This window comes from Podarcis tiliguerta (assembly GCF_965153285.1).
Source record: "Podarcis tiliguerta genome assembly, chromosome: 10".
NCBI lineage: Eukaryota > Metazoa > Chordata > Lepidosauria > Squamata > Lacertidae > Podarcis > Podarcis tiliguerta.
In genome coordinates, this window is record NC_139543.1 from 62631085 (window position 1) to 62658884 (window position 27800).

At 47.9% G+C, this 27800-nt stretch overlaps 1 protein-coding gene across 6 annotated transcripts; it reads left to right on the forward strand.

Annotated features, from left to right (window-relative positions):
• The first annotated feature begins 1398 nt into the window (after positions 1–1398).
• Positions 1399–27750, forward strand: LDHB (lactate dehydrogenase B). Of its 6 annotated transcripts, none has more exons than XM_083402329.1 (11): positions 1399–1490; positions 4190–4263; positions 9337–9536; positions 10278–10358; positions 14684–14815; positions 17893–18010; positions 20183–20356; positions 21575–21748; positions 24202–24319; positions 25378–25501; positions 27351–27750. In XM_083402329.1, the coding sequence occupies exons 3-11, from the start codon at positions 9423–9425 to the stop codon at positions 27516–27518; spliced, it is 1203 nt and encodes a 400-aa protein (XP_083258455.1). In that variant the 5' UTR covers positions 1399–1490; positions 4190–4263; positions 9337–9422; the 3' UTR covers positions 27519–27750. The 6 variants fall into 6 exon arrangements, with proteins under 6 accessions (XP_083258455.1, XP_083258456.1, XP_083258457.1 ...); XM_083402330.1 differs by having other exon boundaries at positions 9458–9536; XM_083402332.1 differs by lacking the exon at positions 1399–1490 and adding an exon at positions 3640–3785 and having other exon boundaries at positions 9458–9536.
• Positions 27751–27800: the final 50 nt, after the last annotated feature.

Below are 27800 nucleotides of genomic sequence, written 5' to 3' on the forward strand. Positions count from 1 at the left end.
CTGGAAAAGACCCTGATGTTGGGAAGGAGAAGGGGTGACAGATGGTTGGATAGTGTTCGCGAAGCTAACAGCATGAGTTTGACCAAACTGCAGGAGGCAGTGGAAGACAGGTGTGCCTGGCATGCTCTGGTCCATGGGGTAACGAAGAGTCGGACACGACTAAACACTAAACAACGACAAGTTTCCGAGCACAATTCAAAGTGTTGGTGCTAACCTTTAAAGTCCTAAACGGCCTTGATCCAGTATACCTGAAAGAGCATTACCACCCCATTGTTCCACCCAGACACTGAGGTCCAGCTCCGAGGGTCTTCTGCCAGTTCCCTCACAGTGAGAAGTGAGGTTACAGGGAACAAGGCAGAGGGCCTTCTCGGCAGTGTTGCCCGCCCTGTGGAATGCCCTCCTATTAGATGTCAAGGAGATAAACAACTATTTGACTTTTATAAGACATTTGAAGGCAGCCCTGTATAGGGAAGTTGTTAATGTTTGATGTTTTATTGTGTTTTTAATAATTAGTTGAGTGGCTGGGGGAACCCCATCAGATGGGTGGCAGTTCCCGGTATGCTCCACAAAGGACCTTACAGTCCATAAATAGCAACACTCTAGAGGTCCCAGGCCCTAAGGAAGTTAGATTGGCTTCAACCAGAGCCAGGGCCTTTTCAACACTGGCTCCGGCCTGGTGGAACGCTCTCCCATAAGACCAGGGCCCTCCGGGATCTGATTTCTTTCCACAGGGCCTGTAAGACAGAGCTGTTCCGCCTGGCCTTTGGCTTAGAATCAATTTGATTCCCTCCCCCTCTTTCTTTTTTCCTTTCTCCTCCTGTGAAGAGGCTGCATTTTAATATTTTAATGTTGTATTTTAATGTTGTTTTTTAAGTTGTATTTTAATCAACTTGTATTTATTATTGGTTGTTAGCCGCCCTGAGCCCGGTCTTGGCTGGGGAGGGCGGGGTATAAATAAAAATTATTATTATTATATTATATACTAAAAATATTATTATTAGTAGCAGCAGTAGTCTAAAACAAGATACTGAACTAGACAGACTATATTGCTAAGGCCACTTCAAGTGATTCTTATACTTATGATTCATAAAAAGCATTCAGCTTGGCTTGTTTTCTCCTAATTTGGACCAATATCCAAGTGAAACCTGGCTAGCAGAATTGGTTGGTAGCAGTGTAGCACTGCTAGGAATTCCACCACAAGTGGGGTCACCAAGCTTTGCATGCCCCCAGATTTCCCATGGGTGACGCAGAACACGGGTTTGGATTTTGCTCAGAATCTGGTTCATCACCTTGTTTGTCACCAGGAAGGAATTTCCCCCCTTACAGTCAGATTGCTTAATGACTCGGCACTGCCTTCACGGAAATTCTTGCTTGAGTCATCTACATGCATCTTGCTTCAAGGCACCGTACTGATTCTTGCTCTCTGCTTGCAGCACACACCAGGGCTGGACAGACCACCATGCCAAGGACTCTGCAGAGCACATAGTGGTGTAAGTAAAACAAAAGGTCAAAAGCTCTTGCAGGTCCTGTTGGCCTTGAAGTTATCTCCACCTAACCAGCTGTCTTAAGCATGCGGAATATATATTTCCAGTTGAATGCGGTATTGTGTTCTCAGTTGTTTTCTGGGTTTTCCTTCCCATTGAACCTGTGTTTTGTTTTTTTCTAGTTCTATAAGCATTTTTATCTGTTACACATCACTTTTGCTATCTTTTCTGTGTGTTCATATCAATAAAAAATTAAAAATATACGAGGAAGTGCAATAAAGGAAAGGACATCTGGGCTTGTGCAGAGTGCTTCTGCTGCAGCACTGAACATCTGCCATATGTCACCTACACACCTGGACGCGAGGCACAGAGAAAATGATAGGTGTCTCCCAAATTCGGGAATCTTAACTTTTTCAGAATCAAGCTCTGCCTGCTCAACCTCTCATGACAGCATTCTTAAGAAAAGTATAAAAAAGGATTAAAAACAAAGCAAAATCCACCCAAAACGGTTGAAAGCCTTTGGAGATACTCCCAAATCGATTGCCTACGTAGATGTGCCATACCTGCTCCGAGTTTTGCTGTTGTGAGCAAAGACTCCAGCCAAACTGGAACATGAACTAGTTTTGCAGTGCGAAATTTGTGCCCGCTGGGGTTCTTGCAGTGGTGTTTATTCTCTCGAAGAATTCCCTGCATCCTGACGGCTGGTGCCAGGATTCTAATTTGAAGGACATTTGGGATACTTAGCAGTGCGGCTCCTCTGGGTAACAGGATACTTATCCCCTGTATTGTAGATCGCCAAGAGGCTGGGCAGCTGGGTGGGGGTCAGCCAGGCTTGGGGGAGAAACTTGCACAAGTTTTCCCTCTGCATATCATCTGTTTTCTTACTGCATGAAATATTGGCATATAAGAATGGGGGGGGGGAGGACTGAAACAGAACTGTGTACAATACCAGTTTGGTGGCACATGATTCAGTGGAAGAGCTCCCACGCATATTAAAAGTCCCAACTTCAGTCTCAAACAACTAACTTTCATAGGTGCAACCTTTTTCTCTGACTTGCTTTGATGTCAAGACACCTGTTGATTTCAATCTGTTGCATAGATATTAAAAAGGCCCACTTTCCCCCAAAAGGCCCTAGATCTGGAAGGTTGCAGAGGGGCATGTGGAAACAGGCATGTACAGCAGGGACTGGTAACTTTTTTCAGCCAGGTGGTTGGATCCTGGGTTCCTTTGCCTCCCCCCCATGCCAACCTGTCAGTCACCTGGCATCACCTTGGCTTCAGGTAGCCCGTTTTCCTTTACAGCATGCCTTGCGTTCCAGCCAAGCTGCAAAGGGAAGGCCCAAGCTGATCCAAGCAGTGGTTAAAAGTTACCACCAATCAGCTGATCAGCGTGGACTTTTAGTTTGGATTACCGCACTACACTCTGCGTGGTGCTCCCCTTGTAAACAACTTGAAAATTTCAACTGGTGCAAAATGCTGCTGCCAGATTAGCGGCTAGCATTTAATTTAGAACTCGTACAACCCGTTTGTTCCTGGACTCAATTCAAGGTGCTCACACTGAATAAATAAGCCCGTTGTAGCACAAATGGAAGACTCCAGTGTGGTGTAGTGGTTAAGAGTGGTGGACTTGTAATCTGGGGAACTGGGTTCGCGTCTCCGCTCCTCCACATGCAGCTGCTGGGTGACCTTGGGCCAGTCACACTTCTTTGAAGTCTCTCAGCCCCACTCACCTCACAGAGTGTTTGTTGTGGGGGAGGAAGGGAAAGTAGATTGTTAGCCGCTTTGAGACTCCTTCGGGTAGTGATAAAGCGGGATATCAAATCCAAGCTCCTCCTCTTCTTCTTCTTGTGGCATCTTAAAGATTTATTGCCACGAAAGTTTCTGTATCCTTCAAAGCTCAAGCTATAGCAAAAAGCTGCTAAATAGTATTTTAAACTGCCACAAGACTCTTCCTAGTTCCTACCTCCAGAGGGACTAGCTGCATTGTTAGACTAGTTTCTGCAAAAGCGACGTGAAGCGGGAGTCCTGTAGCATCTCTGAAGCCCGCAGCCTTATTATGGCGCTCCATGTGGGAACTGTAGATCTGGGATGTCTGCGCCCTTAGGAAACTACATTTCCCATGATTCCCCACTGCTAAAGCAGTACTGCACAATATTGCTGCAACTATATGGCGCAGGCGAGTTCATGAGACGCAGCCTGCGAAAACCGACGTCATAAATTAAGGCGTCTTAAGGCACACACAAGATGTTTGTCTGCAACAGCCGCAGGCGGAGATCTTGCAGGCCGCTTCTGGCTTTGCCGGTGAGAAAAGGCCGGAATAAATAAAAATGAGCCAGAACAACAAGCTGCATTGTATGATCTGATAGGGGGGTGCTGATGGCGTGAGCAGAGGCCCGATGACCTCCCCGTCCTCCTGGGTGCAAACACCCACGTGGTCGTTTCTCTCCTCTTTTTGGGGGGCAAGGCGCAGGTGGAAGAAAGGAAGGAATTTGGAGGAAGGAGGAGGAGGAGGGCCGAGGCTGCGCGCACCAGCTTCACCCTTGGCGCGCCGTCCTTGAAGAGGATTGCGCGAGCCGAGGGGGCGGGCGGGGCTCTGGTTTCCAATCACAAAAGCGTAACCCGAGGAAAGCGACGCGGAGCGGCTCCGGATCCGCCTCCTTCCCCTTGCCCGGCTGACATTGTCTTCTTTCCCCTCCTCCATCCAGGCTGTGCCTCAGCTGCGCTCCTCGTCTTCTTGCTGCTGCTAAGCCGGTCCTAGGCGCACAAACAAACCCCGGAGGTGGGTATCACATAGCAAACGCACCGATCCTCTGTTTTGTTGGTTTTTTTTGGTGGGGGGGAGGGGTGGCCCTCCATCCCCCCCCCATCCCCCCAAAAGCCTTTGGTAATGGAAGATGGACTCGAGCGCTTCAAATGGGTGGGGAGGGATCGGTTAGGGGAGATCTTTCCTGCGCATCGTGGCCTGGCGCTCGCGTGTGCGTGTATGCATGTGAGAAAGGGGGGTTGGAGGTAGATCTCTTGCCCTCCGGGGTCTTGAGCCACCTCCCCCTCCCCATCTTTTCCTCCCGCTTTGCATCGTGCGTCCCCCTCATTTCTAAAGGTCAATGCGGTTGCAAAAATATATATAGCCCTTATCTCCCCAGAACGCATCAAGGACTTACAAAAAGCAAAAATGATTGATGCAAAGTAAAAAGCGAGTAGTTTTTTCCTTTGCGTTGGAAAGAGGCTCCGGGTGGACTATCTTGCCCTGCCTTTTCTTTCCGCCCAGAGGAGCGGTGGCCTAGTGGTTAGAGGCGCAATCTACCCACCTCCCACTCCGCCTTTTCCTTTTGATCCCCGAGACAGGCTTGTTGCATTTTAAAGGTTTGCGAATTGCATTTTTAATTCTTCCTGATAGAGGATTTCGGGCCGGCCTTGGCTCAGCGGAGGAGGAGGAAGGGAGGCCGGGCCACAGATGCAACCATCGCGGAAGACGCGGGGGAGGAAAAGAAAACTTGTTGCGCATCGCGGCGCCTCCCCCCCCCCCTTTCCTCGTGCCTTCGCATGTGCTCTGCCAAAGAGTTGCAACAGCAGAATCTCCCTGGGTGCTCGAAATGGCCCTGCCAACTTGGGGTGGGATGCGCGCGTTCAAAACGGGGAGCATCCGCTATGGGAGGCTGCTCATCCCTTTTTGCAAGAGGGAAGAAGCCCCCCAAAAAATGAAGGAGCGCAAAGGCATCACGTGCCTAGGCAGGAGGGCAGCGAAATGCGCACACCCCCTGCCTTTTCTTAGCAGAATCGGGTGAGGCAGGCGAGGAAAACGCTTCCCGCTCAGCGCCCGGGCCGGGCCGCATCCTGCCCGACTTGCCCAGGCCAGGATCAGGATTCTGCGCGCCCTGGAGCCTGCGCGATGCAGCCTGCAAGGCGCGCGCGTCCTGTGAGAACGGGTGGCCACGTGAATCTGGAACGAAGCTGCGTGTTGTGGCTACCATAGGTCCTGAAACAAGTAGCTGGGATAGAGCCCAACTGCGCTGTCCTTCTGTCCATGATTCTGCTAGTTTTGCAGCCTGAATGGAGGTTTATCTTATACTGGGGGGGGGGGGGTGGAGGATTTTTGGGGGGTATATATGACCCCTGTACATTTGTAGTACGGTCCAGAGTTCTATAACTCAGAGCAAGGGATGTCAATGTGGTGCCCTCCAGATTATTATTATTATTATTATTCATTTATTTATTTCTACCCTGCCTCCCTCCCATAGGGACTCCAGGCAGCTTACAGATAAAAATAAGAGCAGCTAAAAAAACACAGTCATATGTGGATCGAATTAAAACTATGCAATCTATTAAAAACATACAGATAATTTCAGAAAAAACAGCATGGCGCAATCCCGTTGGTTAAGATCAGTCTGTTCCCAAAAGCCGGTTGGAGTAAAACGTTTTCCACTCCCTGCAAGAAAACGGCAAGGGGGGAGCTGGCAAGATTTTTACTCTGCTGGCTGGGGCTGTTGGGGGGTGGAGTAGAAATGCACAAAAACAGGGAAGGGGATAAGAGAGGTGGGAAATGATGCAGGAATAATACTTATTGTTATCGAGCATAAAACTTAGGAATGAGGAAGGAACGAGAGCCGCTAGACGAGAGGAAGATAAGGAATGAGGCATCCCTTTGAGGCCTAGTTATTTTCACCTGGCTGAGAGAGACCCTAGGCAGTGGCTGTCAGTGGCTACTAGCAACAATGGCTGCTCTCTCCTGTCCCAGTAATAATAATAATAATAATAATAATAATAATTTTTATTTATATCCCGCCCTCCACAGCCGAAGCCGGGCTCAGGGTGGCTAACAACACTAAAATAGTGCAACATTATAAAACATAAAAAATTAATTAAAATCAAATTCAAAATTGATGGCAACCATAAACTAAAGTTTTGTAAAGATTGCCAAAGGAGGGAGTCAGGCTGCACCCTGACCAAAGGCCTGGTGGAACAGATCTGTCTTGCAGGCCCTGCGGAAAGATGTCAAGTCCTGCAGGGCCCTTGTCTCTTGTGACAGAGCGTTCCACCAGGTTGGAGCTGCAGCCGAAAAAGCCCTGGCTCTAGTTGAGGCCAGCCTAACCTCTCTGTGGCCAGGGACCATCAAGATGTTTTTATTTGAAGACCGTAAGTTTCTCTGTGGGGCATACCAGGAGAGGCGGTCCCGTGGGTACGAGGGTCCTAGGCCGTATAGGGCTTTGAAGGTTAAAACCAGCACCTTAAACCTGATCCTGTACTCCACCGGGAGCCAGTGCAGCTGCTATAGCACCGGGTGAATGTGATCTCGCAGCGAAGATCCCGTAAGGAGTCTCGCCGTGGCATTCTGCACCCGCTGGAGTTTCTGGGTCAGTCTCAAGGGCAGCCCCACGTAGAGCGAGTTACAATAATCCAGTCTGGAGGTGACCGTCACGTGGATCACAGTGGCTAGGTCAGGGCGAGAGAGGTAAGGAGCCAACTGCTTAGCTTGGCGGAGATGAAAAAATGCCGCCTTTTTGGTGGCAGTACTGCTTTTGAATACCTTAGAGACACGTGCGCATCATCCTGTACTCCTCATTCCTCATGTGTCGGCCGCTGGCTGCCTTACCTTGAGTCCTGCCATTGGCCCGTCTCGTTCAGAGCTGCCTATACCAGCCCGTCTCAGCCTTGGGCCCTTGGATGTTCTTGGACTACAAATCCCATCATCCCTAGCTAGCAGGACCCCAGTGGTCAGGGATGATGGGAGTTGTAGTCCAATTCCTGCACGGGCGGGCGTTGAACTAGATGACCCTCAGGGTCCCTACAATTCTATGAAAAAAGCTGGTGTGCACCGTTGGATTTCAACTGGTGGGTCTTGGACCAAGAGATGGGACCTCCATCTCTGGGTTAAGGGGAATACTGTTTCTGCAAAGGCTGAAGACTACCAGCCTATGCCAAGGGCAGACATGGGGGAGGGGGGCAATTCGGTTTCCGAGCACAATTCAAAGTGTTGGTGCTGACCTTGAAAGCCCTAAACGGCCTCGGTCCTGTATACCTGAAGGAGCGTCTCCACCCCCATCGTTCTGCCCAGACACTGAGATCCAGTGCCAAGGGCCTTCTGGCGGTTCCCTCACTGCGAGAAGCCAAGTTATAGGGAGGCAGACAGAGGGCCTTCTCGGTAGTGGCACCCGCCCTGTGGAACGCCCTCCCACCAGATGTCAAGGAGATAAACAACTATCTGACTTTTAGAAGACACCTGAAGGCAGCCTTGTTTAGGGAAACTTTTAATGTTTAATAGGTTATTGTATTTTAATATTCTGTTGGAAGCCGCCCAGAGTGGCTGGGGAAACCCAGCCAGATGGGCAGGGTATAACTAATAAATTATTATTATTATTATTATTTACAGCCTATGGGGTACATTCGCTCATAGGCAATCTTCAGAGGGCTGCTTGCCAGTGGTGGAGGGGAACAGAGGGGGGAAATTGGGTGGATCAACAAAGGCCGCCGTTTGTACAGCAGGCCACATCCCACCCATGCAAAAATTAGAGCAGGCTTCTTCAACCTCGGCCCTCCAGCTATTTTGAGACTACAATTCCCATCATCCCTGACCACTGGTCCTGCTAGCTAGGGATGATGGGAGTTGTAGGCCAGAAACATCTGGAGGGCCGAGGTTGAGGAAGCCTGAATTTGACGGTTCTACACAAGCACAGATCTCCACCAAGCCAAGAGGGATGGCTCTCTGCCATGGATGCTATAGTTGAGATTCCTGCATTGCAGGGGGTTGGACTAGATGACCCTAGGGTCCCTTCCAACCCTACAATTCTGACACAGTTCAGGGACACATCCCAGTCAGGCAGAAACATTCGAGGAGGGTGCATGGCCGGGCTGCTGAGAGGGGTGGCCTGTGGGAGAAGGGGGTGGGTCCTGAGGGCCAGACAGAGATGCTTGGAGGGCCACATTTAAGAATAATTTGGCCCCTAGGCTGAGGTTCCCCCACCATTGCTCTCCACTGGCTGGCAGTGGTTCTCCAGGGTTTGGGATGAGGGTCTTAACCTGGAGATGCTGGGGGTCAAACCTATGAGTTTGAATGCAAAATACGTGCTCTACCATTGAGTTCCACCCCCTGGTCATAGTTTCCAGGACCACCCCCCCTTCCCACCCCCCTGAGAGCCTCTGAACTGCATCCTATGCAACATGGAGATCAGAAATCGGCCTGGCTAGTTCAGCTGGTCAGAGCATGGTGTTGATAATGGCAAGGTTGCAGGTTCGATCCCCATTTGATACAGCAATAATAATAATAATAATAATAATAATAATTTATTATTTATACCCACCCATCTGGCTGGGTTGCCACAGCCACTCTGGGCGGCTTCCAACGCACATAAAAATAATAATAAAACATCAAAAAATTAATAGTAACAATCAGATCCTACATAAAAAGCCACAATGGCTTTAAAATAAACAACTTATATCAAATAAAGCAATACTCAACAATCCATTAGGATCCAATACGAAACAGTAAAATTAAACATCAATTAATAATCTAGCCGTTTACACTTATCAATTACAATAAAGAATTACTAATCTATAATCAATAAAATAACAGCAGATCACAATGCACAAATGCCACAAAAGATACAAAATCATGCAAAAGGGTCAAGTTGAGCAACAAGGACACACAACTTATAAAATTATTTTTTTTAAAAAGAATGGAAGTCAGCATATTCTAGGGGGGCGGGTTGGACTAGATGACCCGCAGGGTCTCTTCCAACTATTGCTTGGGTTCACGGGGGGCTCCCTTCCTGCTGCCTGTGGTGGAAAGCGTGCAGGAGATATACGCAGCCTTTGACTTCTCCCCCCTTCCCCGTTCCTGTTTTGTCTGTTATTGTAGACTGTAAGCCTTTCTGGGCAGGGACCTTGTCAGCTGCTTATGTTGCCAGCATGTCTTTGGTGCGTTAGAGCCAGTGGCAGTTCAGTATGAGTGACTTCACTTGCTTTCTTTACGTGTTCAGCACGTATAGCAACGGCAGCGGCAGTGATAGTGACAGCGACGGCAACAGTTGGCCTCCGTATCGGAGCCCTCAAGAGAAGGTAAGCAGGAGGGCAGAGCAGCTTTGTAGTTGCCGTATTTCTCGCTCCATAAGACGCACCTAGTTTTTAGAGGAGGAAAACAAGAAAAAAAATATGTTCTGAATGAAACAGTGGGTGTATGATTTTTGTGGTTCACGCTGTGGCCACAGACATGGTATGTGATTTGACGGTGAGTTGGGGGTAGCCCAATGCAAAAATCCTGAGGATCCACGTGGATCCGTGGTTTCTAACCACGTTTTTGCCCCACGAAACAGTGGATGCTTGATTTTTTTGGTAGAGGCTGTAAGCCATAAACATACTATGTGATCTGATGGTGAATTTGGGGTGACCCAGTGCAAAAATCCTGAGGATCCATGTGGATCCGTGCTTTGTAACCACATTTTTGCACCATTGCGGCCCCACTAAACAGTGGATGCGTGATTTTTTTGGTGCAGGCTGTAGCCATGGACAAGCTATGTGATCTGATGGTGAATTTGGGGTGACCCAGTGCAAAAATCCTGAGGATCCATGTGCTTTTACCCCCCCCCCCCCCGGCAGCCTCCTTTATCTCTGGAGTCCCTTATCTCCCTCCCTGATCGCTTGCCGATCAGGTGCTCAGCGGCTTTGTTTCAACACCCCCTTCCATATATATATATAGAGAGAGAGAGAGGGCACAATCTGCTTTTTGCCCCTGGGCAATTCAGTTCCAGGGACCACGCATTCACTCCAGAAGATGCACAGACATTTCCCCTTACTTTTTAGGAGGAAAAAATCAGGGCCACAGGAGAGGAAGCTCCTCCTACTCAGCACTCTGCCCGCCCTCTGCCAGATCGCAGCGGAATAGTAAGTTTGTTTGCAGACTAGTAACATTCGGGGGCTGATTTGTAATGCTGATGCAACTTTTTAAAAAGCAATCTTTACTGAACAGCATAGGTCTATTTAGTTAGTTTAATTAATTTATGTGCTGCTTCATATTTCAACAAATATATACCCCAAGGACTGCCTCTCACCATATGAACTAACCCAGATTCTGTGTTCATCCTCTGAGGCCCTTTCTTGTGTGCCGCCTTCACGAGAGGTCCGGAGGGTGGCAACACGAGAACGGGCCTTTTTTGTGGTGGCTCCCTGATTGTGGAATGCTCTCCCCAGGGAGGTTTCGCCTGGTACCTTCCTTACATATTTATAGGCGCCAGGCGAAAACGTTCCTCTTCTACCAGGCCATTGGCCTTTAACTAACGTATTTTTTGCTCTATAAGACGCACCCGACCATAAGATGCACCTAGTTTTTGGAGGAGGAAAACAAGAAAAAAAATATTCTGAATCCCAGAAGCCAGAACACTGCGCAACGATCCCTCTTGCTGTTCTGGCTTCAGCAATAGCTGCGCAGCCTGCATTCGCTCCATAAGACGCACACACATTTCCCCTTACTTTTTAGGAGGGGGAAAGTGCATCTTATAGAGGGAAAAATATGGTATTTATTCCTGTATTGCAGGGGGTTGGACTAGATGGCTCTTGGGGTCCCTTCCAACTCTACAATTCTATCAGTGGCCTTTTAGAAGTGGGTGGGAAGGGTTTGATTTATTCCCCCCTCCCAATGTATTTATATGGGCTTTGTGTGTTTGTTTTTGCTTGGTTGTTAGTAAGTCACTTTGGGTTGCCTTGGGCAAGATAAAGCGACTAGCAGTTAAATATGACAGAATTTGAATGAATGAATGAATGAATGAATTTTATTATTTCGGTCACAGACCAGTTCCAGCCCACATACAAAATCAAGGAAGTCATAAAACACGATAGGGATACATTTGAATTTGCAATTAGGTATAACAAGGACAATACAGATATAGCAACAGTTTAAATATATATAAATTAAAACATAGTCACTAACATATAACCTAAAATTATCATTTAAAACCTTTATGATAGCACAGCTTGTTCCCTCAGTTTTATGGCAATCGCACAGAATTTGGCTACCCTTAACGTGATCTCAGGATCCTTGTCCTCTACCAGGGATTTTAGACGCTGAAGTTCAGATTCATTTGGAGATTTTTGCATAGCAGGGGTAATAAATCCCGAGCTTATATCCCCGTAGAAACGGCAGCGTAACAAGGTATGAGAGACCGTTTCTACCTTATGACAGAATTTATGCAACCAAACCTCTGAAAAGCAATAAAAGTGGTGGAAGAGAATGGAAAACAAAAAAAAATGAGCTGGTTAAGTCTGGATATAATGGGCTAAGGACTTGGGCCATTTTATCGATACGGCAGCGTGGGAAAAGCTGTGGAAAGTAGATTTGAAAATTATGGCGTGTTATACATTAAAGGAAAACTACATGAAAATGATATATGGGTGATACCTAACTCCGAGTAAATTAGCCAAGATGTATAAGACCAGGTTTCCTCAACCTCGGCCCTCCAGATGTTTTTGGCCTACAACTCCCATGATCCCTAGCTAGCAGGACCAGTGGTCAGGGATGATGGGAATTGTAGTCTCAAAACATCTGGAGGGCCGAGCTTGAGGAAGCCTGTATAAGACTGTCAAATAAATTCTGGAAGTGGCAGCAGGCAGAAAGGACCTTTTTTAAAAAATATGCAGCGGACTTGTAAAAAAGCAACTGGCTTTTGGGAAATGATACATAATGAATTTTAAAAGATGTTTAAAATTGTTATTCCCCAAGAAAGCCTGAAGCATTCTTAACAGGAAAAGTAGGATGAGAGGTCCCCCCAAAAGATGGTCAAATTGTTTATGTGTGTGACCACAGCAGCCAGAGTTCTGTACATGCAGAAATGGGAAGAAAACGAGGTTCAAAGAAAAGAGGACCGGATTTTGAAGAACTATGTGGAGGTGGAGAGATTGACGGTGAAAATAGGAGACCAAAACGAAGAAAGGTGTATGGAAGAATGGAAATTCCTTTCGGACTATTTAAAACAGTATTCTAGCCAAATGAACGGCGAAAATAAGAGATCAAAACAAAGAAAGGTGTATGTCCCACGGAGGACCTTGCGGTCTTCAAATAAAAACATCTTGGAGATCCCCGGGCCACAGGGAGGTTAGGCTGGCCTCAACCAGAGCCAGGGCTTTTTCGGCTGTGGCCCCAATCTGGTGAAATGCTCTGTCACAAGAGACTAGGGCCCTGTGGGACTTGACATCTTTCCGCAGGGCCTGCAAGACAGAGCTGTTCCACCAGGCCTTTGGCCAAGGCACAGTCTAACCCCCTCTCTCCTTCTGTAATCCTCATAGAACTCTAGCCCAATGGTTGCCATTAATTTGATTCTGAATTGATTTTAGAATGTATTTCAATTAATTGACTGTGATTTTATGTAAACTGTGCTATTTTTATTGTTGTTAGCCGCTCTGTGCCCGGCTTATTATTATTATTGTTATTATTATGGAAGAATGGAAATTCCTTTCGGACTATTTAAAACAGTATTCTAGCCAAATCAAATTGTGAGCAGGTCTTGAAGTACAGTGGTGCCATGGAAGCTGAACGGAATCCGTTCTGGAAGTCCGTTTGACTTCCAAAATGTCTGGGAACCAAGGCGCAGCTTCCAATTGGCTGCAGGAAGTTCCTGCAGCCAATCGGAAGCCATGGAAGTCGCGTCGGATGTTCGGGTTCCAAAGAACGTTTGGAAACCAGAACAATCGCTTCCGGTTTTCAATCGTTTGGGCGCCAAAACGTTCGACTCCCAAGGCGTTTGAAAACCAAGGTACGACTGTATAAGCAAGGGAAGAATACTCAGGATGCAATGCCACTGTATTCTGCTCTGGTCAGACCTCACCTGGAGTACTGTGTCCAGTTCTGGGCACCACAGTTCAAGAAGGACACTGACAATCTGGAACGTGTCCAGAGGAGGGCAACCAAAATGGTCAAAGGCCTGGAAATGATGCCTTATGAGGAACGGCTAAGGGAGCTGGGCATGTTTAGCCTGGAGAAGAGGAGGTTAAGGGGTGATATGATAGCCATGTTGAAATATATAAAAGGATGTCATATAGAGGAGGGAGAAAGGTTGTTTTCTGCTGCTCCAGAGAAGCGGACACGGAGCAATGGATCCAAACTACAAGAAAGAAGATTCCACCTAAACATTAGGAAGAACTTCCTGACAGTAAGAGCTGTTCGACAGTGGAATTTGCTGCCAAGGAGTGTGGTGGAGTCTCCTTCTTTGGAGGTCTTTAAGCAGAGGCTTGACAACCATATGTCAGGAGTGCTCTGATGGTGTTTCCTGCTTGGCAGGGGGTTGGACTCGATGGCCCTTGTGGTCTCTTCCAACTCTATGATTCTAAGTACCGTGTATAAGGCAGCAGGAAATTGTCAGTGGAGAAACATGACTGTAAGGATGGGAAGCCGAATTGCTAAGGAAAGGGTGTAAATTAGATTGTGTGGTGTGCTAGCCTGCCTCCTTCCCTAGTAATTTCTTGGAGAAGTTTTAAAACATTCCTTATTTGTACAGGCATTAAATGGGTGAAGGTTTCTGTCCAAGGCAACCCTGAAATTATTAGTTTGAGAGCAGGTGGTTGCTTTCAGGAGTTGTAAACTTTTTGTTTTTTTATAGAAGTTTTAATTGTGTTGATAGGTTTACCACCTTGGGCTCCTTGAGGAAGTTGTGAGTTTTAAATCAAATTAATAGTTGTGTAATTAAGGCTTTGCATCTCCTAATGCCTTTTAAGCACCTCTGTACCGGTGCAAATTAATGGCAATGCCTCGAAGAAGTATTTGGTGGGCAAAAAAAAAAAAAAAAAATCCATGGGCCAGCCATCATCTCTCACCCTGACCTACCTTACAGTGTCATCATGAGAATAAAATGGATCGAGGGAAGAAGACCTGTGCAGAACACTGACCTTGACGGGAAGACAGAACTGAAATGAAATGGGGAGGTACTTAAATGAAAAGGAACAGCTGAGACTCCACAATTTGTGGCGTTTTGCAGCCGCACGTTGAGAAACTGCTGGCAGGTGTTGCAGATTAGTAGGGCAAACGTAAATGGGTAGAAATGAATTAGTCTGGAGGCCACGTGCTGTGTTTTGTCAGTCTCAAGCTAATCCTGTTTATTTCTCCACTGCATTTTGGTAGGAGCTGGAGTCTTCTTTTGAAAGCACTCGAGGACCTTGCTTTGGTTGTTTTGAAGAAGCTGGAAATTGACCTTTGTTCTATCTGGTTTCTCCTTTTTTTGCAGCAAAAAATGGCTTCGCTCAAGGACAAACTGATCACACCCGTGACGCAGCCGGCCACCAAGCCAAACAACAAAGTCACCGTGGTAGGAGTCGGTCAAGTTGGGATGGCTTGTGCCATCAGTGTCCTGGAAAAGGTCAGTGTGTGTGTGTGTGTGTGTGTGTGTATGTGTATGTGTGTCTGTGTTTGGGTGGCATAAATGACCAGACCTAAGTGCAATTAGGGACATGGGTGGTGTTGTGGGTTGAACCACAGAGCCTAGGACATGCTGATCAGAAGGTCGGCGGTTCAAATCCCCGTGACGGGGTGAGCTCCCGTTGCTCGGTCCCATCTCCTGCCAACCTAGCAGTTCGAAAGCAAGTCAAAGTGCAAGTAGATAAATAGGTACCGCTCTGGCGGGAAGGTAAACGGCGTTTCCGTGCGCTGCTCTGGTTCGCCAGAAGCGGCTTAGTCATGCTGGCCACATGACCCGGAAGCTGTACACCGGCTCCCTCGGCCAATAAAGCGAGATGAGCGCCGCAACCCTAGAGTCACGACTGGACCTAATGGTCAGGGGTCCCTTTACCTTTTTAAGTGCAATTAGGACTCCCCCACCAAAAAAATAATAATAATCTGGTTAATAGGTTCTTCCATGCAAGTGGTACCCATGGGCAGAGGGATGATGGAAACGGTCCTCCAGGAACATCTAGAGGAGGAAGATGCAGGTTCTCCGGTTAGGAATGCAGGCAGCTGCTTTGTGCAGAGTTGGACCATGGGTTCATCTAGTTCATTTGCACTGTCGGCAGCAGCCTTCCAGGATCTCAGATGAGGACCATTCCCAGTCCTACCTGGAGAATCTTGGGACCATGCAAAACAGACGCTCCATCATCTTCCCTTTAAGTCAACTTCATTGTAAGAGACAAATGCAGGGGTCAGCAAACTTTTTCAGCAGTGGGGCCGGTCCACTGTCCCTCAGACCTTGTGGGGAGCCGGACTATATTTTGAAAAAAAATATATGAACGAATTCCTATGCACCACAAATAACCCAGAGATGCATTTTAAATAAAAGGACACATTCTACTCATGTAAAAACATGCTGATTCCAGGACTATCCGTGGGCCAGATTTAGAAGGCGTTTGGGCTGGATCCGGCCCCCGGGCCTTAGTTTGCCTACCCATGGAGTATTGGTTAGTCAAAGAGGGCTGACATGGTGACATCTAGGCGTTGGCAGGCTCCCGGCTCCCACCAGCTCCAGCAAGCATGACCAATGGTTAGGGAAGATTGGAGCGGGGAGTCCAGAACCATCTGGTTACTCTGTTACCCTGTTGCAGCAAAAGGGGAATGTGATGGATGGGCTTCTTTAGCGATATAACAGACAGTGTGAAGAACATGCGGGTTCCTCCTGTTGCAGCTCGACTACAACTCCCATCGTCCTTGGTGGCTGGGCTCTGATGGGAGTTGTGGCGCCCCATCCTTGGCTTTGTAAGCTCCAAGGGCTAGAATCCACATGATTCGATTCCAGGACTTGGGATAGCTCAGTTGGTAGAGCACGAGAGTCTCGGGGTCGTGAGTTAAATCCCCATGTTGGGCAAAAGATTCCTGCATTATTGCAGTGGGTTGCAGTATATGACCCTTGTGGTCCCAATTCTGTGACTCTATGAATATATACAGTGGTACCTCACAAGACGAATCCTCGCAAGACGAAAAACTCGCAAGACGAAAGAGTTTTTTTGTTTTTTGAGTTGCTTCGCAAGACGAATTTCCCTATGGGCTTGCTTCGCAAGACGAAAACGTCTTGCGCCTTTTTCTTAAAACCGTCAATGCATTCCTATGGGAAACCGTCAATGCATTTCCTATGGGAAACCGTGCTTCGCAAGACGAAAAAATTCACAAGACGAAAAAACTCGCAGAACGAATTAATTTCGTCTTGCGAGGCACCACTGTATAGAGATGCATGAAGTCTATTCTCTTGGTGCTATTTTTTTTTTGTAATTAAAACATTCAGTTGGACAACTCAGTGGGCTACCAAATTTGCACAAATTTGACCAGGCTGAGAAGAGGCTCTGTTCTGTACGGCTCCTTCCCTGATGATCATATGTGCACGGAGTCCCTTTTCACGTTAGCTGACCAAGGTGTCAAGGGCAGCAGTCATGGGCATCTGCGGCAGGAGAGCAAACCCTGGATTTAACTTAGCCTAAAGGGAATCAGGTCAGGACTGGTACCACTTTTTTGCTGGTACAATATTACATTACATTATATTACAGTCATACAGACAGGTTACAGACGCTTCAGGTTGTGTTTTTTCAGGTTACGGACCGCCGAAACCCGGAAGTACTAGAACGGGTTACTTCTGGGTTTCGGTGCTCATGCATGCACATAAGCACTAAATCACGCTTTGCGTATACGCAGAAGCGCCAAATCTCAACCCATGCATGCGCAGGCGCGGGTTGCGAACGCATATCCCGCATGGATCACGTTTGCAACCTGAGCATCCACTGTATAAATATTTCTCCTCTCTATAACGCAAGAAGGCTTGGGTGCTGTTTGGCTGCAGGATGGACTTACTCTAGACCTGTGATTAGAAATATTGGAAGCGCACAAACACTGTCCCTTGCGTGAGATAAATAATTATACAGTGGTGCCTCGCAAGACGAAAAGAATCCGTTCCGCGAGTCTCTTCGTCTTGCGGTTTTTTTCGTCTTGCGAAGCAAGCCCATTAGCGGATTAGCACTATTAGCGGTTTAGCGGCTATTAGCGGCTATTAAAGGCTTAAGGGATTAGCGGATTAGCTGCTAAAAGGCTATTAGCGGCTTAGATCAGCTGATAAGCGGCTTAGATCAGCTGTTAAGCGGCTTAGCGAACAGCTGTTAAGCGGCTTAGGGGCTTGGGGAAAATGGGGGGAAGGGGAAAAAAAACCCAGGAATCGCAAGACATTTTCGTCTTGCGAAGCAAGCCCATAGCAAATTCATTTTGCGAAGCACCTCCAAAACGGAAAACCCATTCGTCTAGCGGGTTTTCCATCTTGCGAGGCATTCGTCTTGCGGGGCACCACTGTACAACCTTGCATAAATATCTGAAGGCAGTCCAAGGGAAGGATCGGACACTTTAAATGTATGATGTTCCGCTGTGGTGTTGTGTTTCTGTATATTATGTTGGGAGTCTCCCAGAGCGGGTGGGGTACATCATCATTCATATACTTAACACTTGTGGTTTTTCCCCCACCTTCCCTGCCAGGGTCTCTGTGATGAGCTTGCATTGGTTGATGTCCTGGAAGACAAACTGAAGGGAGAAATGATGGATCTTCAGCATGGAAGCTTATTTCTTAAGACACATAAGATCATAGCGGGCAAGGGTAGGTTTTATATTATATCTTACTGCCTTGTGAGCCCGGTGGGGGAGAGCCAGACTTATGTCCTTGCTCAACAGGTCACATTGGGAAACAGATGTTTGAAATCCGCTTTCCCTGAGCTACTGAAGAGTGGAAGGCCACAACTTGCCTGGTAGCCATAGGTGATCAGAAATTCCACGCAGGCGAGCGAGGAGGAACAGACCACTGTCCTCCAACAGTCTCCTTCATGGAAGGCAGGGTTGTTGTTTTTAACTACCTCCTAAGAGGCTAGCAACTTGTGTTTCTATGCCGGTTTCAGAGGAGGGGGCTGGCTCCCCATCCCTCGAGACCAGCAATGCAGAACTTCTGTGAACTTGTTTGTAAGCTGATACAGGGACTATGAATCTCAACGTACAGGCGACCTTTGTCTATAGCCAGGACATGCAGTTATGCAGTCCATTATAACATTCATTATTCTTGTGGGTGGAAAGGAGGGCCTCAGACCTTTCAACGCCTGTTCGCCTGCTTCTTTTATATCCTGGGCAAGCTCCTGCACAGAGTCCAGGCTGATGTATGTAGAGTCTCCCTGCTGTCTTCTGTATCCTGTCAGCAACCTGGTGAAGTAGCTTGAGAGATAGCAAAGGCGTCTGTTTTTCCACAGGCTTTCCCCGGTGCACAAGACTGGACTGTTTGTAGTTTTCATTTGCTCGAAAACCCTGCTTTTATATGCTTTTATACCACTGCTTGCCTGGTTTTCAATATAAACGACCGAGGCCACAAAGATCTTGAAGACCGCTTCTTTCCTTATGGTCGCTCCTGGGTGTTAAGATCAGGAGATGGATGACGAGGCCTGCTCGTCTTTTTGGAATGAGACAGTCTCTCACCAGGTTAGCTTGAAAGGATCTCACACACCAAGATGGATTTTGAAGGGATCTCACACAGCCTCCAAAGCTGTTGCCCGCCTTTATTGTTGTGTTCAGCAAAAGTATACAACAATGTATCAGAAGCAAACAAAGAAAGTACAGTACATCACGCCACTCTCAGACCATGTTACGTGGACCAATCGCTACATTAGCATGGACTGTTCACGCGTTGTCCATGCTTTAAGCAGCATCTTGCTTTGCCCTGTAATAAACTTTTGCCCATGCGCTTATGCATAAGCAACCATTTTCCCACAGATGGAGCCACCTTCATCCGCTGGGATGTGGAATTCCCACCCCCATAGAGGTGCGCCCGGCACCTTAATTGTGTAACTTCTGGCATATGCAGAAGACACACCTGTTTACTCTGCCCTTTGACACTCAAGATGTGTGTTTTTAGGGCTCCACCTATTCCTGGAACTGCAGCATATTCAAACTTTTTAAATTTAATGATAACCCACCTTGGGACCTACTGGTAAAGGGCCGATAATAAATGTAATGATAACACATGTTTATTATTTTTATTTTGTACGCACTTCGATTAATTTTTTTAGTATTTACCTGTAAAGTGGTTTATAAATGCTTGTAAATAAATAGTGTTTGTTGTGGGGGAGGAAGGGAAAGGAGAATGTTAGCCGCTTTGAGACTTCTTCGGGTAGCGATAAAGCAGGATATCAAATCCAAACTCTTAAGGGACGCGGGTGGCGCTGTGGGTTAAACCACAGAGCCTAGGACTTGCCGATCAGAAGGTCGGCGGTTCGAATCCCCGCGACGGGGTGAGCTCCCGTTGCTCAGTCCCAGCTCCTGCCAACCTAGCAGTTCGAAAGCACGTCAAAGTGCAAGTAAATAAATAGGTACCGCTCCAGCGGGAAGGTAAACGGCGTTTCCGTGTGCTGCTCTGGTTTGCCAGAAGTGGCTTAGTCATGCTGGCCACATGATCTGGAAGCTGTACGCCGGCTCCCTCGGCCAGTAAAGCAAGATGAGCGCCGCAACCCCAGAGTCGGCACGACTGGACCTGACGGTGAGCGGTCCCTTTACCTTTAAATAAATAGTGGCTTGTCCCAAAGTGTCCTAATGAACTTCAGGGCTGAGTGGGAATTTCAACCTGCCTTCCCCTTGGTTCCCATTTGACACCCAGCTGTTGGGCCTCCAGATGTTGTTGAACTCCATCTCCCATCAGTTGGGGATGATGGGAGCTGTCATCTGACAGCTTCTGGAAGGCCGCAGAACTTTGCCCTGCCTCCTGATAACTTCTCGGTTACATTTTTGCCTGCAGATTACGCGGTCACTGCTAATTCCAAGGTTGTCGTGGTGACCGCCGGAGTCCGCCAGCAGGAAGGGGAGTCCCGCCTCGACTTGGTCCAGAGGAACGTGAATGTCTTCAAGTTCATTATCCCACAGGTTGTGAAACATAGTCCGGACTGCATCATCCTGGTGGTTTCGAACCCAGGTAAATTGGGCTAGCAGTTAGCGCAGCCCCCGTAGCTAGATCATGGCCTTTTCTATGTCTGAAATGTTTCTTGCACTCACTGCCAGTCTAGTTCCAGAGCCTGGTTGCAATCCAGACAAATCCAGATGCCGCTTCAGTAAACAAGAAATAAATTTGGATCCTGGCATCTTTGCTTAAGCCAGCCTTCCCTCACCTCGTGCTCTGCTGGTTTTTTGTGTTACAACTCCCCATCAATTTGCGGCAAACGTGGAAGGGGCAAGGTTGTGGTGGAAGGCTTGCTTAAAATTCTTTGCGTTGATTATCGACAGGAGTGGCGCTGTGGTCTAAACCACTGAGCCTCTTGGGCTAGCCAATCAGAAGGTTGGTGGTTTGAATCCCCGTGACGGGGTGAGCTCCCTTTGCTCTGTTCCAGCTCCTGCCAACCTAGCAGTTCGAAAGCACACCAGTGCAAGTAGATAAATAGGTATTGCTGTGGCAGGAAGGTGAATGGCATTTCCGTGCACTCTGGTTTCCGTCACTGTGTGCCGTTGTGCCAGAAGCGATTTACTCATGCTGGCCACATGACCTGGAAAGCTGTCTGTGGACAAACGCCAGCTCCCTCGGCCTGAAAGCGAGATGAGTACTGCACCCCATAGTCGCCTTTGACTGGACTTAACCATCCAGGGGTCCTTTACCTTTTACCTTTTTATGAGAGTGTGGCACTGGCTCGTTCCTGGGACATTCCGCATCTTGAGCATCAGTGAAGGCAAGGGAAGTCACCTAACCACTCTTGGCACCCTTAGCAAACTACAGCTTCCAGGATTAGAATCATAGAGTTGGAAGAGACCACAAGGGCCATCGAGTCCAACCCCCTGCCAAGCAGGAAACACCATCAGAGCACTCCTGACATATGGTTGTCAAGCCTCTGCTTAAAGACCTCCAAAGAAGGAGACTCCACCACACTCCTTGGCAGCAAATTCCACTGTCGAACAGCTCTTACTGTCAGGAAGTTCTTCCTAATGTTTAGGTGGAATCTTCTTTCTTGTAGTTTGGATCCATTGCTCCGTGTCCGCTTCTCTGGAGCAGCAGAAAACAACCTTTCTCCCTCCTCTTTCTTTGTGGGAAGCCGTATCTGTTTAAAGTGGTCTCATAGCGCTTTAAACGTGCAGTGCAGATGGGGCCAGAGAGTTGACTCTTGAGTGCACCAGCCCCTCATCCTCTCTCTCCTCCTTTCCCCAGTGGATATCCTCACCTATGTGACGTGGAAACTGAGCGGCCTGCCTAAGCACCGCGTCATCGGCAGCGGTTGCAACCTCGATTCGGCTCGGTTCCGTTTCCTGATGGCCGAAAAGCTGGGCGTCCATCCCACCAGCTGTCACGGTTGGATCCTGGGAGAACACGGCGATTCCAGCGGTGAGCAGCGTTGTCCAAAACCTGCAGTGATCCCGTAGGGCAGCATTCTGCAACCTTGGGTCCCCAAGTGTGGGGGACTACAACTCCCATCACCCACAACCTGTTTGGCCCAGTGATCAGGGATAATGGGAGTTGTAGTCCAACAGCAGCATCCGGCAACCCAAGAAAAGAAGAACACTGCTGGGTTGGGGGACATTTGAAGCTGCTGTATATGGAGTCATAGAATCATAGAGTTGGAAGAGACCACAAGGGCCATCGAGTCCAACCCCCTGCCAAGTCTTTCTAGACTAGCTCTGTACTCCCAGCTGCTTTGGGAGGGGAAGAGAGGTGGTCCATCTTTGTGACTTGTTCCAACCTTTCTCAACCTGTGGGTCCCCAGATGTCTTGGGACTACAACTCCCATCGCCCCTAGCTAGCAAGGCCAGAGCTCAGGGATGATGGGAGTTGTAGTCCAACAACATCTGGGGACCCGCAGGTTGAGAACCACTGTGTTAACACAGTTCACAGAGGGTTGGAAACTAGAGCTTCAGGCTATATTGAAGTCGAGGCTCCATCCCTTCCTGGTTCTGGCCCTGATCCAAGCAGGCGATTTCACAAGCTCGCCCCCTCCTCCGAGGTACAGTCATGTGTGGCTAATTGGCACTCCTGAAAGCTTTCTCCTGACTGCTCTTGCAGGCGATGGGGGCAAAAGGTGAGATCCAGCCAGGAAATCAGTAAACAAGTGTGGAGTCCTCCAGCCTTGTGGCTACCATATCTTGAGACCTCGTGGTCACTGGTTTTGTGAGGGGCTTCCAGAAGAGGGTCCCACTTCCCCTGCCGCAAGGAGACCTCAAAGGTCCAGGCAAGGCTGAAATCCTTTAACAAGAAGTGCCAGAGATTTAAAGCGTGTCCCCCCCTTAATTTTTTATTTCATGCGGAAAGGCCATAGCTCAGTGTTTGAGGAGGTCCCGGTTTCATTCCTTAGCATCTCCTGTTAAACGTTGCCAGGTGATGCGAAGGACTCTTCCCTGGCGAGCTGTTGCGAATCACGGGAGACGATAGCTGAGCTTATAAATCATACTTTCCTGTGCTTATTTATGGAGCAGATCTGCACATCTCTCCTTTCCTGCCCAAAGCAGTTAACATGGAGCAAGGAAAGCAAACAACCCCATTGTTGAAAATAGTTCAAACACGGCTGTGAGAGATGAAATCAACTATAGCGGGGGAAGCGTTCTACTCAGGAGCGGAGATCCCTTTCTAAGGAAGTTTTTTTTCCTAGTTGGCCTTCTTGAGTTCCCGGTCCCTTCTGTCTTGTACAGACACACATGCGTGCCTTTGGACAGCAGCCAGAATGAATAAAGTATTGTTTATTTGAATGGTACAGAACATAGGAAGATGGCATTGAAGTCAGAGCGTTGACCTTAGCTCAGCATTGCCTCGCTGTGTGGCTGTGGCTCTACAGGATTACAAACACGGCATTCCCAGTCCTACCTGGGATCTTCTGGATGCAAAGCAGAGGCTCCGCCTCTGAGCTATAAGCCCCAGTATATGTGAACATAGGAAGGGAGCTGTCTTATAGTGAGTCAGACCATTGGTCTGTCTAGCCCAGGGGCTTTAGACGGGACATACCCAGCCCAATAGGATATAGAACCGTAGAATTGTAGGGTTGGAAGGGACCCCGAGGGTCATCTAGTCCAACCCCCTGCAATGCAGGAATCTCATCCATGGCAGATGGCCACCCAATCTCTGCTTGAAAACCTCCAAGGAAGGAGAGTCCACCACCTCACGAGGAGACCGTTCCACTGTCAAAACAGGTCTTGCTGTCAAAAAGTTCTTCCTGGCGTATAGCCAGGATCTTCTTTCTCGTAACTTGCATCCGTTGGTTTGGGTCCTACCTTCTGGAGCAGAAGAAAACAAGCTTGCTCCCTCTTCCATGCGACAGACCTTGAGATATTTGAAGATGGCTATCGTATCTCGCAGTGTCTTCCCCAGCCATTCTGGGCGGCTTCCAACAAAATATTAAAATACAATAGTCTGTTAAACAATAAAAGTTTCCCTAAACAGGGAACCTGGGACGTGGGTGGCGCTGTGGGTTAAACCACTGAGCCTAGGACTTGCAGATCAGAAGGTTGGTGGTTCGAATCCCCGCGATGGGGTGAGCTCCCGTTGCTCGGTCTCAGCTCCTGCCAACCTAGCAGTTCGAAAGCACGTCAAAAATGCAAGTAGATAAATAGGTACCACTCCGGCGGGAAGGTAAACGGCATTTCCGTGCGCTGCTCTGGTTCACCAGAAGCGGCTTAGTAATGCTGGCCACATGACCTGGAAGCTGTATGCCGGCTCCCTCGGCCAATAAAGCAAGATGAGCGCCGCAACCCCAGAGTCGGCCATGACTGGACCTAATGGTCAGGGGTCCCTTTACCTTTAAACAGGGAACCTACCACCTATCATAACCTGGGCTCTTCTTGTCGTTGCAGTGGCTGTCTGGAGTGGGGTTAACGTCGCAGGTGTTTCTCTCCAGCAGCTAAACCCTGACATGGGGACTGACCAAGATCCAGAGGGCTGGAAGAAAGTTCACAAGGAGGTGGTTGACAGGTATGGTGCGTTGGGGATGACCGAGGTTGGCAGATCAGTCTTTATGAGGGTTGCCTTCTTGAACATCTGTGTATGAGGGATCTGGGTAAAATACAGCCTCAGCAAACTTGAAACTTCCTAAATCTATGGTCAGTACATTTATCACCAAAACTGTGAGCGGTTGTTGACTTCTCTGGAGTACATAATCAGGCAAAATTGTTAATTCAGAGTGATACCTCCTGGTTCCCCCGGCATGGAGAGAAGCAGTACGGGTTGTCTGGGAATGACTGCTTAGTTGTTGCTTTGCAATGAGTTTTTAAAGGGGTGGTGGTCAGGATAGAGACTCTGTAGATGTTGGTGGTGCCCAAGACTGTCACCTGCTAGCTCCAGGCCTGATACGAAGTGGGTTCTGAGCCTGGTTGGAATGAGGCCACATGTTTCTAGTGGAGATTTGGTTGTTCATATTTCAGACATGCACCATTCAAAATTTCGTGCCTACTAATGCATTTAAATCTGGAGTTTCATGCACATACATACCCCACACCTTCAATTAGAGCAGAGGTGGATCTGGAGCTGGGCAGCGGGCTGAATCTTTTTATCTCCCCCACCCTCCTGCCACTAGAGAGAGGAGTTGCCCAGCTGCCAGTCACCTGACATCCTAACAACGCCCTCAAAATGTGCAGGCAGAGACACTGTGCTTTGCAAGCCCTGCCAACCAGCTGATTGTCGGGGTTTGCAAAGCACTTTCAGGTGGAAGCCCCCTTATAGCCCTACCTCCTCTTTACCTGCCCTTCACAGGTGAGGAGCAGGTGGCTGTGGCTTGGCCAAAACAGCCTTGCAAGCCAGACGGGGAGAACTGACAAGCCTAATTTGTTTCATAGGACAGAGGTTCCAACCTCTGTACTAGAGTGTCTCCTCCTTTAGCAGGAATTTTCCTGGTGCTAGTTCCCCCCAGAATTAGAAATGCCATCATTTCTCTTTCTTCTTTCTTGCCATGACCACGCTTCGCTGTTTCCTTGCTATCTTTTGCAACCACTTTACGTGGTCTAACTGGGCTTTCTGCGATGTGTTTTTGGTAGTGCCTATGAAGTGATCAAGCTGAAAGGCTACACCAACTGGGCCATTGGCTTGAGTGTTGCTGACCTACTGGAGACTATCTTCGGGAACCTTTGCCGAGTTCATCCAGTGTCCACCATGGTAAAGGTAAGGAACGTTAATAGCTTGGTTGTGTTTCTGCCCTTTGCTATATTTCGTCCCTGCTTCCAGATGGGAAATAGAGAAATGGGGATGAACAGTTCCCCCTCCTCCTTTTCATTCCTGGGTGCTCAGTGCAGTAGATTTGGAGAATGCAAGACTGTGTTTGCAGAACAGTGTAGGTCGTAACAGCTGCGTCACTTGCAGGGCAAGCAAGGTTAGGTTCACCAGGGGCAAGGATTGGGTATACTCAGTAGATGGGAGTGGTGGTCCTGAATGCATCCCTTTGCCCTCTTCCATATTACTTCTGTATCAGTTTGTTGGAGGGAAGCGCCGTGGGCTTGTTAGAGGCAGAGGAACGGTGGGGACAATCAGCTGGGGAAACCCCAAAGGAAGACGGCTCTGAGCCCAGGGAGTGGTGGTGGGACCACAATGAGTGGTCAGAGGGGAAAAAGGGAGAAGGCTGGGAAGAGGACGTGTCGGAAGCTGAAAAGGTAACAGGGCTTAGTGAGGTGGGAGAGTCTGTGGCAGAGAGAAGTCCAGAATCGGAGGCAGAAGCTGAAGCAGTAGGGTGGCCAGGAGACAGAGATGAGTCAGGTTGGTGAAGAGTCATGGGTGCCCTCAACCCTGTCCTCCCAGAACCAGAAGAGGGCTGAAATGAGTGGAACTGTAGCAGAATGCACACAGGCTCAGTCTCTGATTGCTTGGAGAAAGCCCTGGAGAGGACTTAGGTGGCCATGGGGAGGTGGGGACTTTCAGTCTAGTCAACCGATTCATGGGACCAGACCTACCAGGGATGAGCTGTTGTGCTCATTAGGGCTGACACTCCACCAAGTCCATGGCGATTGTTCTTTTGCTAATAGAGTTAACTCCAATTTTGAATGGTGCAATTTACTGCCGGCTCGCTCTTTGACAGGATGTCGCTAGTGCATGGATATGGGAAAGGGTTTGCGACAATCAACCGGTATATAAATGTGAAACAAACAAATGGAAGAAAGGTCTCTTAGCTTAGGGTCACAACTGCCATATCAGCCCAAGCTGATGAAAGCCGTTTCCGGCTACGGAAGCCACCTGAGCCTTCCCACTCAGGGCCAAGAGCAAAGGCTGCTCATGTTAAGAAGGATTTCCCAGTTTCCGTGCTCCACCTTAAGAGAAAATTTAGGAAAAATGAAGTACCGGAGGTATATTACCCCGGTTAAATTGAGCAATAAAGCCTGCTGGAAATGTAAATTAAAGGATGGGGATCTCTACCACAAGTGGTGGGAGTGTGAAAAGATGAAAAAGTTTTGGGATTTAATATATAATGAACTGAAGAAACTTTTAAAGTATGCATTCCCTAAAAAAACCGGAAGCTTTTCTATTAGGGATAATAGGGGAGGAGGTAAAAAAGGAGGATCGTAAACTATTTCAGTAGCAGCTAGGATCCTCGTGGCTCAAAAGTGGAAATTACAGGAGACCCCAACGGTAATGGAATAGCAGACTAAATTTTTTGAGTATACAGAATTAGCTAAAATGACTTATAAAATTCGAGACCAAAAAGGGACAAAGTTTGAAGAAGAGTGGGGTAAATTTGTTGCATACATAAGAATTAACTGTAGAAGTCTAAAAACTGTAGCAGGGTTAACATAAATCCTGTGATGTGTATAGAAGGTAAATAAGAATCTGCAAGAGAAGATATATACTAAGAAAACCGAAGCAGGGAAGGAAGTCTGGGGGTGAATTTACGCAGTGTAGATAAGATGACATAAAATGATGACTGTAAAAGATTAAGTTTTATTTATGTTTGTGAAAAAGCATTTTTTTTTTTTTAAAGAGGGATTTCCTAGTTTCCAACTTCTCTCTTAAATCTTCCTTGCAGGGCATGTATGGCATTGAAAACGAAGTCTTCCTGAGTCTGCCGTGTGTGCTGGGGTCTGTCGGCTTGACCAGCGTGATCAACCAGAAGCTGAAGGATGATGAGGTGGCCCAGCTCCAGAAGAGTGCCACCACGTTGTGGAACGTCCAGAAGGACATCAAGGACCTGTAGGCTTAGAAGGGCCACCTTCCCACCAGTAGCAGCAGCAGCAAGAATGATAACCAACGTTCAAAGTTGGACCCCGCAATTTTGCGCGAGCCTCTCTAGCATATCTCCGTAGCTGAGCTTCCAGTAATCAACCCCAAAACCGTACAAGTTTTCACCCACCACGGTTAAGATGTGTGCTTGGTGTAACGCAGACCTTTTCAAACTAAATAAAACCAGCTCTTTTGTGTGTGCTCTATTCTTGCAGTGGGTGCTCATTTTTTAAAAAATAATAATACAAAACCTCAG

Bases quoted from the DNA above. Each gene is read 5' to 3' on its own strand.
- LDHB (XM_083402329.1), top strand. From the start codon at position 9,423: ATGAGTGACTTCACTTGCTTTCTTTACGTGTTCAGCACGTATAGCAAC. The intron at 9,537-10,277 runs GTAAGCAGGAGG...CTTACTTTTTAG, and splicing joins ATCGGAGCCCTCAAGAGAAG to GAGGAAAAAATCAGGGCCAC. The intron at 20,357-21,574 runs GTAAATTGGGCT...TCCTTTCCCCAG, and splicing joins CCTGGTGGTTTCGAACCCAG to TGGATATCCTCACCTATGTG.